This window comes from Bos grunniens, chromosome 1, assembly GCF_055505025.1.
Source record: "Bos grunniens cultivar Pamir isolate PY7600 chromosome 1, Bosgru_T2T1.0, whole genome shotgun sequence".
In the NCBI taxonomy this organism is placed as follows: domain Eukaryota; kingdom Metazoa; phylum Chordata; class Mammalia; order Artiodactyla; family Bovidae; genus Bos; species Bos grunniens.
In genome coordinates, this window is record NC_141165.1 from 86,234,675 (window position 1) to 86,254,988 (window position 20,314).

Consider the following 20,314-nt stretch of genomic DNA (forward strand, 5'->3'; position numbering starts at 1 on the left):
GCCTCCCGCCCTACGCTAGATGGGATTGGGCGTCCGCCGGTGAGGTCATCGCCAGGCGCCTTGGAGGGAAGCGGGAAGCACAGGTATGAGGTTGGCGCGGGTGGGTTTCAGGCTGTCCTCCGCCTTTCCCCCTTCTTGATCGCGTCGGCTTTTTTTGGTCCCCTTTTCCTATAAGGTTTACCTGAGTCGTTTGCGTTCCTGCTTGACCATTCCAACCTAACGCAGGAAACTTCCCTCTCCTTACTAGCCAGTGCTAGCTCCGCCACCTTCAGTTTGAGTTAGATCTTCCTTTTCTTTCGGCAGCTGAGGTCGTGTTTTCCTGGTCAGGCCCTCTTGTTCTCCCTTAGTACCAGTGCTTATCAGAACGTGTGTGCTAGCCTGTATGTAGCATGAGAGGTCTCTACATTTGAACACCTCCCTCCCCCCTCCCATGTTTGGGTAACCTTAAAGTGCTCTTTAAGTGCTACATTATTTTGGACAAAATATGGCCCTTCCCAGTCTTTCCTACTTACCCACCGGTTAGTAGGCTAATTGAGGTGTATTTTTAACTAACTAGATATTCTAGTAGGGAGAATGACATGGAGGCTATAATTAAGAACACTATTTGGAAGGGAAAGAATTTCAGCATTATTTAGTCATACTACGTTTTCCTAGGTGGCCAGAACGTTTTCCGACAGCCTTTAAAGAATGCTCGGTAAGAGAAAATAATAACCATCATGTAAGACAGGCAATCTACTGGGGCCCTTTACGGGAGAGAGTATATAACTCTCAAAGCAACACTGCGAAGTAATTGTTAAAATAATAGGGTTCACAGATTCCCTTAGTAGTCAATTCCACTGTCTTTCCTTTAAGTAGTAAGGAATCTTCTCGAAAGTTCTCCTGCTGTGAATAATCCATTTCTTGTTTTCCAGTAAAACAAGGGAGGAGGGAGGAGGGTTCAGGATGGGGAACACATGTATACCTGTGGCAGATTCATTTTGATATATGGCAAAACCAATACAATATTGTAAAGTTAAATAAAATAAAATTAAAAAACAAAACAAAAGAACAGCACCTACCATCTCTACTCTCTGATAAGTGGCGTTTGATTACTACTTGCCAGTCCCTTCTTCCTAGATATTTTTTCCTCCAAGCTTAGTCACCCAGATTCTTTTCTTTCTTACTAGTGTCAGTGCCACAGCCCTTCAACCACTCACTTTGGAAAACTGAAATGTGTGAAGAAAAGTTGACCAGTATACTTATTACAATGATAATGACTATCATATTATTTAAACCTCAGGCTAGGGAATTTATTATTCATTTTTCACCTTTCAACTATTCCCAGGAAGGCAGTCCATGTTTTGTCTGGAAAGGCACTGAAATTTCTTTTACATCTTCAAGGACAGAGTCGGTCCATCCAAGAAGATGACAAAGAACAGACAGAATGAACAGCTTTAAAGGCACAATCACTTGAAAAGGACAAGTGGATACATGGAGATATGACAGGAGCAAGTATTTTAGAGAGCATTTGGTTATTAAAGACATTGGCCTCTATTCTGTCTGCCCTGGTATAAGTGAGGGAGAGCCTTTGAAGGATCTGATGAAATAAATCTAGTCCAGTCAGTGAGGTGACTTTTTATGGCAAAGTACCCCCAAGTGGCCCAGGTAGGATTTCAAAGTAGGAAAAGCTTTCCTTTATCACTACCTCCTGTTTTCTTTCTTGCCTGCTCATCACCCTCTGGACCATGTCCCCTCCCACCATGTTCAGTACCTTTCTGCCCTTTGGCTGCTTAGAACTTCCATCTTAGCGCTCCACCCTTCATAAAAATGTTTTCAAAGTACCCCACCTTCCTCCTCCCCACACTCCATAATCTCATTAGGTGTTGGAAGAAAGGACTCTATTATCTAATTAAACTAATTCACAATAGGAAATGACTAATTACTGCGCTTGACCCTTTCACTTCAGTTCAGTTCAGTCGCTCAGTCGTGTCCCGACTCTTTGCGACCCCATGAATCGCAGCACGCCAGGCTTCCCTGTCCATCACCAACTCCCGGAGTTCACTCAGACTCACATGCATCGAGTCAGTGATGCCATCCAGCCATCTCATCCTCCATCATCCCCTTCTCCTCCTGCCCCCAATCCCTCCCAGTATCAGAGTCTTTTCCAATGAATCAACTCTTCGCATGAGGTGGCCAAAGTACTGGAGTTTCAGCTTCAGCATCATTCCTTCCAAAGAAATCCCAGGGCTGATCTCCTTCAGAATGGACTGGTTGGATCTCCTTGCAGTCCAAGGGACTCTCAAGAGTCTTCTCCAACACCACAGTTCAAAAGCATCAATTCTTTGGCGCTCAGCCTTCTTCACAGTCCAACTCTCACATCCATACATGACCACAGGAAAAACCATAGCCCTGACTAGATGGACCTTTGTTGGCAAAGTAATGTCTCTGCTTTTGAATATGCTATCTAGGTTGGTCATAACTTTCCTTCCAAGGAGTAAGCGTCTTTTAATTTCATGGCTGCAGTCACCATCTGCAGTGATTTTAGAGCCCAAAAAAATAAAGTCTGACACTGTTTCCACTGTTTCCCCATCTATTTTCCCATGAAGTGGTGGGACCAGATGTCATGATCTTCGTTTTCTGAATGTTGAGCTTTAAGCCAACTTTTTCACTCTCCACTTTCACTTTCATCAAGAGGCTTTTTAGTTCCTCTTCACTTTCTGCCATAAGGATGGTGTCATCTGCATATCTGAGGTTATTGATATTTCTCCCGGCAATCTTGATTCCAGCTTGTGTTTCTTCCAGTCCAGCGTTTCTCATGATGTACTCTGCATATAAGTTAAATAAACAGGGTGACAATATACAGCCTTGACGTACTCCTTTTCCTATTTGGAACCAGTCTGTTGTTCCATGTCCAGTTCCAACTGTTGCTTCCTGACCTGCATACAGATTTCTCAAGAGGCAGATCAGGTGGTCTGGTATTCCCATCTCTTTCAGAATTTTCCACAGTTTATTGTGATCCACAGTCAAAGGCTTTAGCATAATCAATAAAGCAGAAATAGATGTTTTTCTGGAACTCTCTTGCTTTTCCGATGGTCCAGAGGATGTTGGCAATTTGATCTCTGGTTCCTCTGCCTTTTCTAAAACCAGCTTGAACATCAGGAAGTTCACGGTTCACATATTGCTGAAGCCTGGCTTGGAGAATTTTGAGCATTACTTTACTAGCATGTGAGATGAGTGCAATTGTGCTGTAGTTTGAGCATTCTTTGGCATTGCCTTTCTTTGGAATTGGAATGAAAACTGACCTTTTCCAGTCCTGTGGCCACTGCTGAGTTTTCCAAATTTGCTGGCATATTGAGTGCAGCACTTTCACAGCATCATCTTGCAGGATTTGAAATAGCTCAACTGGAATTCCATCACCTCCACTAGCTTTGTTCATAGTGATGCTTTCTAATGCCCACTTGACTTCACATTCCAGGATGTCTGGCTCTAGGTCAGTGATCACATCATCGTAATTATCTGGTCGTCAAGATCTTTTTGTACACTTCTTCTGTGTATTCTTGCCACCTCTTCATAATATCTTCTGCTTCTATTAGGTCCATACCATTTCTGTCCTTTATCGAGCCCATCTTTGCATGAAATGTTCCCTTGGTATCTCTAATTTTCTAGAAGAGATCTCTAGTCTTGACCCTTTAGGCATCTACCTTTGAGAAGAGAAGCTTGTTGACTTGATACCTGAGTGGAGATAGTGGCACTAGCTACTTCCAGGTAGCTCTCCAGTCCCAGTAAAACAAAAACAAGAAACAGCAGATTACCAACTCATTTCTAAAAGATTGTTTTGATTGAACTCATATGTAGTTAATTTTTCCCACTACCTTCTACCACAGCAGTCTGATTAACACTTTTTGATTGGATATTTCAAATAATAACAAATAACTTCAATTTTGTAGATTAAGTAAACAAGTGATTTGGGTGGCAGGGTACGCTGGTTGAATCCCTGATCAGTACTCTGGGTGATTAAATTAAATGCCTCAGAATGTACGGATTTCTGAGGCTTTCCCAGTTCTTTTTTCCTATTATTTCCTGTAATAGGTCTCTATTTTAATTTTTCTGACTAGCTGGGTAATCAGTGAATACTATCCATGTGGTGTAGAGATTGAAAGTGAAAGTGAAGTCGCTCAGTCGTGTCCAACTCTTAGCGATTCCATGGACTGCAATCTACCAGGCTTCTCTGTCCAAGGGATTTTCCAGGCAAGAGTACTGGAGTGGGTTGCCATTGCCTGAAGTTTCATTTGTTCTTTACTCTGGTGGGTAGACATTAAGGTAGAACTGACCTTGGACTTGTTGGGAATAACAGTCCAAGAGTTACTACTGCTTCCATTATGGAAAACTTTACAGGAACTGTATTGTTGTCTATAGTAGTCTCTTGAAGAGCAAAATTCATTTATTGCCTAACTTCTTACATTTTGGGGTGGAGTTTAACTAGATGTATCTTTAAAATTGAATTAACTTTTTCTGGAAAAGAGTTACATTAGGAAGAAAACCTAAAACTTTTGTCTGCAAGTCAGCCTTACTTAGGTCCTCTGTGGGTAGTTCTGTGATGGAGAAATAGGAGTACTAGAAACCCTGCCTTTTCTTAGTGAAAAACCTAATATTCTAACAGAGATCCAAAACCTTTATGGATACAAAATCCTAAAACTGTAGAGGGCAGACTTCTAGACTTTAAAGTTCATTCACTGTAGAAAAATTAAAACTCTGACTTAGGAATAAGTGATCAATACTCTAAAGATTCATTACATAGTTAAACTATTTGTAACTTAAATAGCCTTTTCAATGATTAATTCAAAATTCATATTTTTAGTTAGGATATTGTCTCTATCATGTGAGTCGATAGTCATCACAAAGGACAGTTCCTAAGCCTAAATATTAATCTCTTTCATTTTAAATTGTGTTGAGTGTCCTTTTTCCTTGGTTTGTCTGGAACATTTGGCAAAAGTCCTTGTTATGGTTTGTTGTTGTGCAGTTGCTCAGTTGTGTCCGACTCTTTTTCGACCCCATGGACTGCAGCATGCCAGGCTTCCCTGTTCTACACTGTCTCCCGAAGTCTGCTCAAACTCATGTCCTTTGAGTAGATGATGCCATCTAGCCATCTCATCCTTTGTTGCCCTCTTCTCCTCCTAACCTCAATCTTTCCCAGCATTACAGTCTTTTCCTATGGGTTGGCTCTTCGCATTAGGTGGCCAAAATACTGGAGCTTCGGCTTCAGCATCAGTCCTTCCAACGTATATTCAGGGTTGATTTCCTTTAGGATTGACTGGTTTGATTATGGTAGAAAATTATTTAACTACTATGTCAGTACTTGTCAGCAAAAATCAAATCACCAGAGTTCCCTGTCTTTATCTGCCTGAGTCATTTCCTCTCCAAACCTCTCCTTTAAAATGTATTTGCTTCAGTCTCTATTTAGTTTTTTCTGTTTACTAATTGAGTGCTTCTGCTAAAATTTTTTAAATGTATCTTTGTCTTTTTTATATTTTTTTTTGTATATGAAAATTGCTATATCTGATTTTGTGATTGTGTTTCTGTTACTTTGATTACTATTAGATCAGTGGGTTTTTTTGGCAGTCTAGTAGTTAGTGATTTTGTATGTGTGTGTGGCTAAAAGTGGGAGGAAACAAACTTGTGTCGGGAGTAGAAACTTTAAGTAGATTAAATTATTCTTCAAAACAGTATTTGGAAATTTATCTCTGTACAATTGAACTGAATTCAGGTATTATATCTGAAAATACTAAAGCAACTATTGCAGTTTCTTAGTAGATAAACTCTCCTTTGTCTTGTGGAATGAAAAATATAATTTGTCCAGATAGATGTGTTTGCTTCCTTTTGTCTGATCATTTAATTGTATAAATTGCCCCAGTTTCCTTTTTTGCTTTACCCAAGAGGTAATTGGGCTTCCAGGTGGCGGTACTGGTAAAGAACCTGCCTGCCAATGCAGGAGACATAAGAGACGTGGGTTCTATCCCTGGGTTGTGAAGATCTCCTGGAGGAGGGCATGACAGCTCACTCCATTATTCTTGCCTGGAGAATCCTATCCACAGAGGAGCCTAGTAGGCTATAGCCCAGTTGGGGAGGGGTTGGAAAAGACACACATCTGAAGCGACTTAGCAGCAGCAGCAGCAGGAGATAGTTAAGGTAGGGGGTAGCATTATGTGGCAATTCCAGTTTAAAGAAGCAGGCTGCCTAGCATATCAGGAATCTAAATAATGCACATAAACACTACTGTTATATAAGTACAAGTAGGTGATAATGTGATTTTTTTAAAATGTGAGTATATTTAGAAGCAGTAATGAATTATTAGTAGCTTTTGGTCATTTTCTGTACTTTCAAATACTAACAGGTTAAGCCTGTTATCAAGTAGAATTGTTATAAAAAGGTCTTCATTATTTAGAAGTTTAGGATTGTTTTATTTTAGATCCTAAGTACAAATCCTGAACAGGTGACTTTGGGAAAATTATTTTAAATTTATGAGACTCAATTTAATTATCTGTAAAATGGAATGATACCAATCAGAAATGTTGTTTTGAGAATAAAATTAAATAATGTACTGAATTAGTCTCCAATGAGAAGACCCAGGAGTTTGCATTTTTAACCAGTTCCCCTGATGATTCGTGGTATAGTACAGGTTCTCAATGGCATCCGTGGTGGCCCAGTGGTAAAGAACACATATGCTATGCAGGAGTCATGGGTTTGATCCCTGGGTCAGAAAGATCCCCTAGACAAGGAACCTACTCCAGTATTCTTGCCTGGGAAATCACATGGACAGAGGAACCTGATGGGCTGCAGTCCATGGGGACAAAAAGAGCTGGACTCAGCTTAGCGACTAAAACAACAGGTTCTGAAATTCTAGCATACGTCAGAATCACCTGGAAGGCTTGTTAAACCACACTGTTGGGTGCTGACATCAGAGTTTCTGATTCAGTGGGCCTAGAGTGGGGTCGAGGAGAAGGCAATGGCACCCCACTCCAGTACTTTTGCCTGGAAAATCCCATGGACGGAGGAGCCTGGAGGGCTGCAGTCCATGAGGTCGCTAAGAGTCGGACACGACTGAGCGACTTCACTTTCACTTTCCACTTTCATCCATTGGAGAAGGAAATGGCAACCCACTCCAGTGTTCTTGCCTGGAGAATCCCAGGGACAGAGGAGCCTGGTTGGAGGCCGTCTATGGGGTCGCACAGAGTCAGATGCGACTGAAGTGACTTAGCAGCAGCAGCAGTAGCAGAGTGGGGTCCAATAATTTATATTTCTATAAGTTCCTAGGTGATGCTAGTGCTGCTGGCAACCATACTTGGAGGACCATTGGTGTAATATATATGATGCCACTTTGACTAGCCTAATAAAAGTAACCAAAGTGACAATGATAATACTTTTGTTGAGTTCTCCTTACATACCAGGCATTGTTACATGCACTTGACATTTACTGTGTCATTTAATCTTCTCTGATCTTATGAAATAGATGTTATTATTACCCCCATTTTATCAAGAAGGAAAGTGGGTCATTGATTCAGTAACTTGCCCAGCTGATAGGTAATAGGGCTATTCAAACCCAAAAGCCCAGGGCCCATTTTCCATAAACATTATTCAGACAAAGGATATAACCTGATGATTGTGTGGTCCTTTCTTAAAAAGGACTTTTCTTAATTTAAAATAAGTGTATTTATTGTTTATTCCTATGTGAGCCTCACATCAAAGGCTGGAGGACCAGACTTACCTGGGTACCTGATTGCAAGGAAAACACATGTAGGCATGTGCCGGCCACAGTTTTGTGTTAACCAGGCTTTGTAGGCTTGATCTTCAAATGTCTTTTTTTATTGAGTTTTTTAGATGTCTTTTATTTTTTAAATGAAATATTTGTGTCTTACAAAGTTCTTATATAAAATGTGAGATTATAGTTTTCCCCCCTCTTCACAGAGTTACCTGGGTCATTATGGCAGTCAAGTGGACTGGTGGACATTCTTCTCCTATTCTCTGCCTGAATGCGAGTCAAGAAGGGCTAGTGGCTTCTGGAGCAGAAGGTGGGGATCTCGTGGTTTGGGGTGAAGATGGGACTCTTTTAGGACACACGTGCTTCCAAGGGGCAGAGGATGTTACCAACGTCTTATTTTCTCCATCCTGCCCCACCAAACTCTATGCCTCACATGGAGAAACCATTAGCATACTGGATGTCAGGTCTCTTAAAGAACCCTTGGATGATTTTCATGTGAATGAAGAAGAAATCAACTGTCTTTCATTGAATGAAACTGAAAACCTGCTGGCTTCTGCTGATGACTCTGGAACAATCAAAATCCTAGACCTGGAAAATAAGAAAATTAGCAGATCACTGAAGAGACATTCCAATATTTGTTCCTCTGTAGCTTTTCGACCTCAAAGGCCTCAGAGCCTGGTGTCATGTGGACTGGATATGCAGGTGATGTCTTGCAGAGAGTACATGGGTAATTTCTAAATGGGACTTGCTAATAGAATCAAATTATTGATTGGGCTAAATATATCTTGGCATTTTCTTTTATCCACTGATATGCCTTATGTATTTAGGAACCGTAAACTTTATGTCTACTGAATGTTTAATGCTAACTTGACAAAGTCTAGTAGATTAACAAAGTAATTATTAATCTTTTACTCTTTCTCTATGCTTTAAGACATTCCTAAAACATGAGAATTCGAATATTTGATTCTAAACATCTGTTTAAACAAAGGACCATGCTAAATACAGAGTTTATCACCCACCCACTCTCCATAAAGTTTATAATTAAAAAAAAAAACAGAGGGCCTGGATCTATTATTGTTTTTACTCTAAATCACTGGAGTGAGAATAGGCATGGCTTCCCTTTGGTGGTCACTTACCACTTTACACTGCTTTGTATATATTAGTTTGGGAGAAGGCAATGGCACCCCACTCCAGTACTGTTGCCTGGAAAATCCCATGGATGGAGGAGCCTGGTAGGCTGCAGTCCATGGGATCGCTGAGTTGGACACGACTGAGCGACTTCACTTTCACTTTCCACTTTCATGCATTGGAGAAGGAAATGGCAACCTACTCCAGTGTTCTTGCCTGGAGAATCCCAGGGACGGGGGAGCCTGGTAGGCTGCAATCCATGGGGTCGCACAGAGTTGGACACAACTGAAGCGACTTAGCAGCAGCAGCAGCATATATATTAGTTTTCTTTCTAATCACACCCTGATCATACTATTTCTTTTTTAGAAATGAGGAAACTGAAGTTCAAATTGAGTTTTCCCATAGCAGACTGAATTGGAATTCAAACCTCAATCTCTCTGACTTCAAAGCCTATATTTTTTCTCTGTGACACTAAAGATATTTATTTAAATAGATGATATGTGTGCCCAACACTGTTATAGGCATTTAATCTACTTTTTCAGCTGCTTATAGTATCTTGTAAGACTCCTGGTCACTTCCAGGCCAGTGATCTTTGCCACTCCTCTATCCTCCACACCTCCTTATAATTTAGAAATAAATGAGACTAATTTTAGTTGTTGTCACTCTGACTGCCACCCCCACCCCAAGCTACTGGTCTTTTTACTAGGAAGAATCAGTGGATGTCCTGCTGCGCTGGGGCAGCCCCTAATTAAAAATTGTCCAACCAAAAATTTGTAGTGCCTCGGTTGAGAATAATTTTACACCTACAGGGCACAGTGATCCCATGACATCAAAATTCCTTTTCTACTCCTAGGTCTTGCCCAGAACTTTAATAAATCTATATTTTTCTACACTAGTGGAGATAATCTGCTTACTGTGTTGGGCAGAAAGACCTACACAACCAGTCAGATATCTGTTTTAAGTAGGCGGATTGTACAGTGTCTCTGACTACTCATTCATTCATCCTTAAGCTATACCAGTTTTCAATCACTGGTTCATTAACTGCGTTAGACATGGCAGTCAGCCAAGTAGATGTATAGCAGTCACAGATTACACAAGAAGCAGGCATCCAGAATTTACCATTTTACCTCCAGTTCTAGATGAGAAAGTTTAGTGCCAGGCAGGTGTTAGAGAATACTCTAGGAAATAAATATATTGTGAAAAGAAGTCTTTTGCTTTTTGATTTGTCAAGAATTGCTAAAAGTTCACTATAGATTAACTGCTGCATTGGGTTGTAATATATAATAAAAGTGACTAAGATAGTACAGTCATTACTTCTGACTGAAATTACTTCTTTAACTGGAGTTGAAAGTATAATTTCTTCCAGTTTACTTCTTAAAATCTGGTTATCTGGTATTTTTCTGAACTTTAAGAATAGCCAGCCTATGGAGGGGTCCAAGAATGTAGGTGTAATAGTGGAAGGGAGTTTTTATCAGATTAGTGATGAGAGTTATTTATCTCTGAACAAGGTGTTTTATCTCAAGGCAGGAACTGAATTATTGCCACACAATAGATAAGTTCAACATACCTATCTTTGTTATTGAAAGTGAAAGTGAAGTCGCTCAGTCGTGTCCGACTCTTTGCAACTCCATGGACTATAGCCCACCAGGCTCCTCCATCCATGGAATTTTCCAGACAGGAGTACTGGAGTGGGGTGCCATTTCCTTCTCCAGAGGATCTTCTCCACCCAGGGATTGAACCCGGGTCTCCCGCATTGCAAGCAGACACTTTTACCATCTGAGCCACAAGGGAAGCTCATCTTTGTTATTAGAGAAATTATAAAAATTAGATCCTTTGATTTAGATAGGTTTAAATAGAAAAAGCTTACTCAAGCAGGGACCTTAGGAATGAAGTGTGATTTATTAAGACACTTGAGACTACTTAATCTTTTATTAAATAGACACAAAATAATATTCATGATGTATTTTTAAGGTATAAATAATAACACTAAATAAATACATGTGAACCCACCACTCCAATACAGTTTTTTCTTGTAAGGACATTTGGAAATTTGAAGCCCATCATGAATTTCTTTTTTTTTTTTTCCATCATGAATTTCTGTAGCATATACACTGGTTTTCTTTATCCCTCATTTCCACATTTGAAAGTAAATGGTTTCAAGTTTGTTTTCTTCTTTCTGGAGTTTGAACAGTCTCTAGGACCAAAACCTAAGTATCCAGATAGTGGAAGAGCCTCTTTCTTTTCCCCTTGAAAATGAATCTTTTATGTTTAAAGAAATGTTTTTGTACAAGAAATTTTTGAGCAGGGTCACTTTGATATGCTTGCATTCACTTCTGAGTGTCACTTCTTTTGAAATAGGATGCATTGAAGGAAGTTACTTTGAATAGCAAACGAAACCTTGGTATAATCAGCAGTGGTAATATTTTCGGTTCAGATCTGTGCTTTTGACTAAACGGTCGTGCTTATCCTAGTGCCCCTTTTAGATCATGAGCCATAATTCAGGGACGGTACTAGATGGCAAAATAAAGTTGTCTCTTCGCTCTGAAAGTATGAAGAATATTTTCTTTTTCAAATTGGTTGCTCCAGGAAGACAATTGCTGAAGTCTGGAGTAAAATCAATCCACAGAACTTATTGTTTTGTTTTAAATATTTTTAAAATTGCATTTTATCTAAATCTACTTAGTAGGTCCAAGATCATGGTAGAGAACAACAGTAAAAAGCCAAGTATACCAGGATGTCAAATTAACAGACTTGCTTAAAATTTCTGCTCTTTTCTACAGGTACTATGCTAGGCATTGAGCTTCCCTGGTGGCGCACACAGGAAAGAATCTGCCCAATGTGGGAGATCCAGGTTTGATCCTGGGTTTAGTTTATTTAGTTGATAGGTGTTTCTACTTGTAACAAGCATAGGCTAAAATTAATAAATTTCCTCATTTTCAGTTTTACTTGTAGCAGTCGGGGTAGGATGACTTGAAGAAATTGGCATCTGCGTAAGAGTTTGGATTACACATTAAAGGGTTTGTTGATCCAGAGTTACTCAGGATCTAGTTTTTAAATTATACCTTCCTTACTGCCCATTGGCATTCTAGTTTTGGTACCAGGGTAGCATCCTGCTGTCATGTTGTGGTGCTGTTTGAATTTTTTTTTAATGTTGCTGGGAATGTATCCTGCTAATCATTCTTAGACTACTTTGGTGATTTTCTTAGAAGCAGAATAAGCATGTTCGTGAAACAAACTATTTAGAACTCTAACTGTGTAACTTCCACTTATTTAAAGGTGATGCTGTGGAACCTTCGGAAAGCCCGGCCACTCTGGATTACAAATTTACAGGAGGATGAAACAGAAGAAATGGAAAGTCCACAATCACCTGGTCAGCTTTTAAACCCTGCCTTAGCCCACTCTGTGTCTGTGGCATCGTGTGGCAATGTTTTTAGTTGTGGTGCAGAAGATGGTAAGGTTCGAATCTTTAGGGTGATGGGAGTCAAGTGTGAACAGGAACTGGGATTTAAGGGCCATTCTTTGGGGGTTTCCCAAGTCTGCTTTCTGCGAGAATCCTATTTGCTGCTTACTGGAGGGAATGATGGAAAGATAAAGCTGTGGGATGTAAGCAGTGAAATTGAAAAAAAACATAAGAGTCCAAGCAAACATACTCACAGGAAGAAAACCAAAAGGGCAGCTTACACCAAGCAAGGTGGAGGCACTCATGCTTCAGTAACAGGTGAAGATGAACATGGCAAAATTTTACCAAAGTTAAGTATTGAACATGGAGAAAAAGTGAACTGGCTCTTAAGTACAAAAATAAAGGGGTACCGAAATATATTGGTAGCTGATCAAACTAGTTGTATATCAGTGTATCCCTTAAAAGAATTTTAAATCCAATAAAACATTTGAAAAACTGCAGCAAAACATTTTGTAAGTTAAAAAAAAAATTCTGATTCTTTGTTTAAATTCTTTGTCATATGTGGAATAATAGCATTCCATAACATGTGAGCAAAAGGAGATAATTGGGTAACACTTCATATGGTAAATGACATATTAAAATTTGGTGAAAGAGAACGAATATTCACTGAGTCCTGATTGTGCTCCAGCATTTTACATGTGTTTCATTTCATTAAGGTGGAATGAAATAAGGTGGGTGACTTCCTTCATTTTATTACCACAGGAATCAAAACTCAGCGATGTTAAGTAACTTGAGGATCCAAGAAAATTGCAGGCACGATGACTTACCTGCAAAGGATCTTCATTGTCTTGTCAAGCCTGTTGCCTTAGGAAAGCTCACATCCTGATCCAAACGTGGTCACCGCATTAGTGACAACATTAGTAATTCCAGGCTGTCATGAGGATATTTACCAAGTTGAAAGAAGAAACCATTCTTGCTTGTTCTGTGTAAAGCCCAGAATACTGACAATCGCTTTTTGCCATTTCTAAGAAAAGTGTTCCAGGGTCAAATCAGTTTAGGATATTAGGCAGCCATCCAGGCTGTGATGCTGTTGGGACCAAGAATAAGCTGAAGTTATGAATAAGCAGAAACTCTGACTAAGCAGAAGATACGAGGTAGGCAGAAGAGGTTGAGAATAGAAGCCAAGACATTGTGTCAAGAGTGAGTTTTCATCATGCACTGGATTGCTGGTTTTTCTGCATGTTCTTTCAACTTCTGCTTTAACTGCCTACTCTTAGATTCAAAGATTTAAAGAGAGAATCTGATTAGTTACCATTATGCTGGTTTGTGGAGAATTCTTTGATAAGCTCAATTTTAGAATGCTTGCTGCAGATGACAGAAACCAAATTCAAATTGACTTAAGGAAAGAAAAAAGGAATTTATTGGCTCATATAACAGAGAAGTCCAAGAATAATCAGGCTTTTACTGCTGAGGTAGCTAAGCTGATAGGATGTGAGTCTGTAGGTGCCTCACCTGTGAAAAGACTTGCCTAGGGATGGGGAGAGAGACTCCTCGCAGTAATGTTGAGCCTAGAACCAGCTATGCCTGAAACAAGTATACTCCTTAAACCTTTTTTTTTTTTAACTCGTTAACTATTAATAAAAGAGTTGTGACCAATTATGTGGGCAGTCAATAAATATTGTTTAATTTCACTTGAAATTTAAAGCCAGGAGACTGCCATCTTGGCCCTAAAATATCCATTCACAGGACCTTGGTCTGAGTACTGACAGAAACAAGTTTCTAATCCCAGAACTGGGCAAAATTCTTGGCCATTTTGGGCCTTGAGTTCCTTACTTGAAAGTATAGAGGTTGAATTAGACATCCCCTAAGGTCCCTTCCGTGCTACTGTTTATGAAAGGAAAACAACATCATAGTAATACTGTGTTTGTCCAGTGATTCTAATATGTATTAAAATGTCAGGAATGACCAATAATCATGGGCCATCTCTGGAGGTTTTAGAGAAATCTTTTGGGAAATTACCCAAGTACAACATTATTTTAGCTATTGAACTTTAATAATGTTATGGGAACAAGGTAAGAAGTATTTAAGCCAGGATTGAAACATTAATTTTAAACTTTGTTTGGTTGCTGATAACAGGTACCCACTCAGACTGCCTCAGTGAAAGGGGAAATTTACTGTGGGGGTAGAAGTGCAAAATTCTCTCAACCCAGAATGAAAATGTAGCTTGACTCTACATTTCTAACCAGGGAAGCCGTCAAGCACCAAAACAGCTACACTTTCTGTCTCTCAGACCCTGTGGTCACTCATCTCTGCTTCTTTCACCCGACAAAAGATGGCCTTCTAGGGCTACATCAGCAACCTTTTTCGATTCCAGAACCTGAGTGAGTAGTGTCTAAGTTCCAAGGCCCTGAAGATAATCTGAGTGGTCTCACTTAGTCATGGGCCTAGCTCTGATACAGTCACCTCTGATCAGGAGGATGTTGTCATTTAGTATCAGTATTGCCAAAGGACCCCCCACAGGTAAGGAAGCTAGTTCTCAGGGAAGAAGAGTATGGGTTGAATTTACAGTTCCCAAAGATCTACAACCAACTATTGATATTTTGGTAAATTTACAATGTGAAAATTATATGCAAAGTGACCTCTTCTTAGGTCAGTCATTTTGCTACAGTTTGACTTAACATTCTCAAGCAACAAGGTATACCTAAATTAGTTAATGAGAGCTTAAAGAAACACACTGGTAAAGTAAGCCAAAGAAAGTGCCATAGCCTTGGCTCATAGAGAATCGGGATACTTTTTTTTTTTCTTATACTGTGTAGCATGTAGGATCTTAGTTCTCCAACCACAGATTGAACCTGTGTTGCCTAGTGGAAGCATGGAGTCTTAACCACTGGACTGCCAGGAAAGTCCCAGGATACCATTTTTAAATATTGCTTACCTTAGCCAACTGGGCCCTCAGATAACTGAGTAAGAACTTAAGTGGCCTCACCTTCTAAGTGGCCTGCCAAAGTCCTCAATCTATAGAAGGCTGAAAATGTACCCCACAATACCAGGTTGTAATCCCTGGAACCTGTAAATGTTACTTTATTTGGCAAAAGGTTATTTGCAGATAAACATTACAACTAGTAAAGGATTATGTTAAAGGAACATAATCAAGATAATTATGTACTTACCTTTTTGCTTTATTAGACTGTGAGATGCTTGGCGGCAAGGGTCTGCCTATTGAATTTCAGAACTTGTGGTTTGGCCTGTCCTGGACCCCCCAACTCACAAACAATAATCATTAAATATTAAATGAGTCAAGGGAGATCCAGAAGGTGAAAATGTTAAGAGATGTGGATAGAAAAAAATAAAAATAAAGGTCAGCTTGAAGGGAGCTGGCAGCAGGGTTGCCTGGCAACCAAACTGAACCCTTTGCTTATGCTTTAGGTTATTTTTAATACCAGCTATGAGGGCTATGCATAGCTCTCCCAACCAGTGCTCAGTTTGCAGATACCCAGACATGCTCATTTCACATTTGATGTTCTCTCCAAATTACAGTCAGTTTGTAGTCTGGGATAGACAGTCCTGAAGCTGATGCAGTGCCACCCAGTTGCTTCTCCCTGCCAAGAGCTGAAATACCTTCAGGATTAATCAATCACCCTCTGGCATAATTATGTATAATTCTGATGCCTTACCTATGAATAACTCTTCCATCATCTCAGTTTTCCTGTTTATAAGCAGAGAATTCATGAAAAACAGTATGATACTGCACATGTGTTCTATGAGTGTATTTGGTTTTCTGAACTATTTGAAAGTGAAATACTATGATACTTGACCTCAAAATACATCAGTATGCATCTCCTAAAAAGGTCACTTTTCAACATAATCATATTACTGATATTATATACAAGAAACTTAGCAATAATTCACATTCTTGTTCTTAGCCAGCCAGTTGTGACTAATATTCTTAACTAAAGTCTGATGATGACAGACGGTAGCAACCAGAACTGCAGAAGACAGGTCCCTTAGCCTTGAGCAGGTCTCACAGAGATGAGAGACGGAACAGTAAGGATCTTGTGGCTCAGTCTGGGGTCTGAACAGAGGTAGGTCTCCTTCATAGCCAACCTTCTTCCTGTGGCACATTCCCAGTGGGGAATATTGCCTCTTGCACTGGACTAAAGTTGATTTTAGAGACTAAGTTGTCAGACAAGAGGGAAATTGTGGGAGAATAAGGACATGAGTCAACTGAAGTGAACAAAATATGCTGTCACCACCACTACCCGGGCCATACTCCAGCCAAAGAAGCAGGATTTAACCTAGCCCAGAAGAGGATGTGAGAGAATTCAGAACCTCTCATATACCTGGAGAGCCCTGCCATACCCTAGTGCTCTTAGTGGAGGAAAGGACTGAGCTGAGGTTTGATAGAGCTCCATCAGGTCTTCTTCTCTAAAGCCATAAAAATGCTTGAGGAGAGTGACCCAAAGTTCACTTGAACATGATTTCCCTATAATCATTCTAGGCAATGAATGAAGACGCATCAGCATGCAGTGATCAAGTAAAAACAATAAATGTTGATACAAGAGGTCACAAATAGGTAGTAACGTGAAAGTTGAATGCAGTATTTTTGTTATGAGCAAGATTGTTAATCATGTTACAAACCAATGTGTGGCTAGATGAATGCAATATTAATATTTTATTAAAAATCATTAAGATATAAAAGACTCAACTGGGGACTTACCTGATGGTCCAGTGGTTAAGATGCCATGCTTCCACTGCAGGGGGGCGTGGGTTTGATCCCTGGTCAGGGAACTAAGATGCTGCATGCTGTGGGGTGTGGCACAAAAAAGAAGGACTCAACTAAAAAACTGTTGAATCAGTAAAGTTCAAGGGTTTAAAATCGCTACACCAAAATGAGTTGCTTTTCTATACACCAACAGTAAAACATCTGAAAAAAAGAAATGTCTCCTATTCACAGTGGGATCAAAGCAATAAAACACATGGGAACAAGAAAGTGAAAGATCTGTAAAATGAAAACTACAAGACTTTGCTGAAAGAAGTCAAAGAAGACACAAGTGGAGGGACATCCTGTGTTCACGGACTGGAAGAGAGTAGTAGTGTTCAAATGTACATGCTCCACAATGTCATCTATAGATTCAGTGTAATCCCTATCAAAATTCCAACAGCATTTTTCAAATAGAAAAAAACCTAAAAATGTAGGGCACCATAAAAGGCCCCAAATAGCTAAAGCAACCCTGAGAAAGAAAGCCATCACACATCCTGCCTTGGGGCTATACAATAAAGCTATAGTAATTAAACCAGTATGGTACTGGCATAAAAATGGACACAGACCAAAGAAGAAAATAGCCCAGAATTAAACTCCTGCATATATGATCAGCTATTATTTGATAAGTGGGGAAAGGATAGTTTCTTCAGCAAATGGGGTTGGAAAACTGGATAATCACATGCGGAAAAAATGAAATTGGATCCCTATCTTACATTACTCACAAAGAATTAACTTGAAAGTCTTAAACATGAGACCTGAAACCATATAACTTACCTCAACAGGAGGAAAGAAGCTCCTTGATACTACCCTCCACAATGATTTTTTGGACCAAAAGCACAAACAACAAAAAACAAGTAGAACTCCATCCAATTTAAAAGCTTCCACACAACTAAAGAAACAACAAAATAAAAAGGTAACTAGAATGAGAGAAATTTTTTTTCTAATCGTGTTGGTTACAGAGTTAATATCCAAAATTTATAAAGAACTTGTACAACTCAATAGCAAAAAAAAAAAAAAGTGTGCAGAGGAATGAAATAGACATTTTTTCCAAAGAAGATATCTAACCGACTAACAGGCACGAAAACATGCTCAGCATCACTCCTCAAGAGATACCTCACCTGTAAGAATGACTACTATCAAGGAGAGAAAACAAGTGTTGATGAGGGTTTGGGACAAAAGAGACCCCTCCTGCACTGTTGATGGGATTGTAAGTTGGTATGCAGAGTCCTCAAAAAATTAAAAATGAAACACACATAATCCAGTAATCCCACTTCTGGCTGTATGTCCCGAGGAATGAAAACTGGTTACTGAAAAGACATGTCTGACTCTGTGTGACCCCAGGGACTGTAGCCCACAGGCTCCTCTTCCATGGGATTCTCCAGGCAAGAATACTGAAGTGGGTTGCCATTTCCTTCTCCACAAAGAGACATATAAACTCCATATTTATTGCAGCATTATTCACAATAACTGAGAGAGAGGAACAACCTAATTGTGTATAAGGATAAGTTAAGATGTGGTACATGTATGCAATGGAATACTATTCAGCCTTGAGAGAAAGCAGTTCTGCCTTTTAGAACACTGTGGATGGATCTTGGGAACAATTTGCTAAGTGAGATATGTCAGAGTAAGACAAATACTGTATAATATCTATTATATGTGGAACCAAAAAAACCCGAAAGAATAAGAGTAAAGTGGTCATTACCAGAAGCCAGGGGTGGGAGAATGGGAGAGATGTTTAAGGGTACATATTTGCAACTAGTGTATAAATAAGTCCTGGAGACCTAGTGCACAGAACAGTGATTACAGACAATAGGTTGTATTATAAACAGTAAACTTGCAGAGACCAGACCTTGGTTGTTCACAGCAGTGAAAGAGTTGACAACTATGATGAGGTGGAAATGTTAGCTATTGCTGCTGCTGCTGCTGCTAAGTCGCTTCAGTCATGTCCGACTCTGTGCGACCCCATGGACTGCAGCCTGGCAATTATTACAATATAAATGTCAAATAAATGTGTTGCACACCTTAAACTTATACAATGTTGTATGTCAAATATAGCTCAATTTAAAAAAGAAAAAGTTGGGACTTCGCTGGTGGTCCATTGACTAAGTAACTCCCTTCCAATGCAGGGGCGCAGGTTCCATCCCTGGTGCCAAGGGGCAACTAAGCTCGTGCTGCAGCTGGAGAGGCCCACACGCCATGAGGAGGAGCCCCCTGCCGAAGTCAAGATCCAGCGCAGCCCAAAATAAAGAAGAAATTTTTTTAAATTAAAAGAGAAAAAAATTTTACTGGGACTTCACTGTAAGTCCAGTGGTTAAGACTCCATGCTCCCAATGCAGGGGCATGGATTTGATCCCTGGTCAGGAAAATTTAGATCTTGTTTGTCACATGACACAGCCAAAAGAAAAAAGGAAAAAATTATTAAGATGTAGTAGAATGTCATTATGTCAGATACAGAGGTTATATAACCATAGACTGATGAGCAGAGCCTTTTTTCTGTAGCTTGTGTGTGTACTCATGAAAGAATGAAAATTGAATAAATTGGTATTTGAACTGAACATATATTTCTGAAGGACTAAAGCAAACATCTGTGACAGGATCCTGGCTTCATCTTGCCATTTGATGACACTTCTCTGGGATTCTGTCCCTCCCTCTGAAAACAGGAAGTAATAGATGACACCCATACCTACCCAGGATCATTCTTGTATCTTGTGGTCCTTTCTCAGCCAAGCTCTGAGGCTGGCCGAAGTGTTCACAAGCACCCCAACTATACATCTCAGATTCAGGAGCTAGACAGAGCTGCAAACAGTATAAGCATATGCAGACATATGCTGACATTATGAATTATAAAGACACAGGTGATGGCAGTTTCCTCCCTTCTTGATTATTTCTTGATTATTGATACATACACTTGTTTGGAAAGAGGAATTAAAGCTATGAAAAAATTTTGTTTCTAATATGAAAATACAGGATGATATGCAAGGAGAATTTGGAAGGTCACAAGGCTGAAGTCCTATAATGTGAAGGGTTTGGGGACGCAGCAGGCCATGTTCTCACTGGTCAGGTGGTACCCATGTAGCAGGAGGAAAACCAGAGAGGGAAACTGAGGTCTGACTGTATTCCCAGTGATCTGCAGTTCTCCAGTATACTTTCTGTTTACTTTAGCTGCTTTGGCTTATGTAATTGACATCAGTAAAACTAAACTTCTTTTTTTTTTTTACCTTAATGTGCTTTTGTATGTTTTGTGACTAGAAAAAGTTTTATTCTAATCATGTAAGAGAAGAGACAGCTG

At 39.7% G+C, this 20,314-nt stretch overlaps 1 protein-coding gene across 6 annotated transcripts; it reads left to right on the forward strand.

The window, feature by feature from the left end:
* Nucleotides 1-53: 53 nt before the first annotated feature.
* Nucleotides 54-19,580, forward strand: WDR53 (WD repeat domain 53). 6 transcript variants are annotated; one of them, XM_086400609.1, is made up of 4 exons: nt 54-83; nt 7,942-8,437; nt 12,140-12,314; nt 19,152-19,580. In XM_086400609.1, the coding sequence occupies exons 2-4, from the start codon at nt 7,958-7,960 to the stop codon at nt 19,187-19,189; spliced, it is 693 nt and encodes a 230-aa protein (XP_086256735.1). In that variant the 5' UTR covers nt 54-83; nt 7,942-7,957; the 3' UTR covers nt 19,190-19,580. The 6 variants fall into 6 exon arrangements, with proteins under 6 accessions (XP_086256735.1, XP_086256753.1, XP_086256745.1 ...); XM_086400627.1 differs by lacking the exon at nt 19,152-19,580 and adding an exon at nt 17,218-17,957; XM_086400619.1 differs by lacking the exon at nt 19,152-19,580 and adding an exon at nt 13,026-13,922.
* Nucleotides 19,581-20,314: the final 734 nt, after the last annotated feature.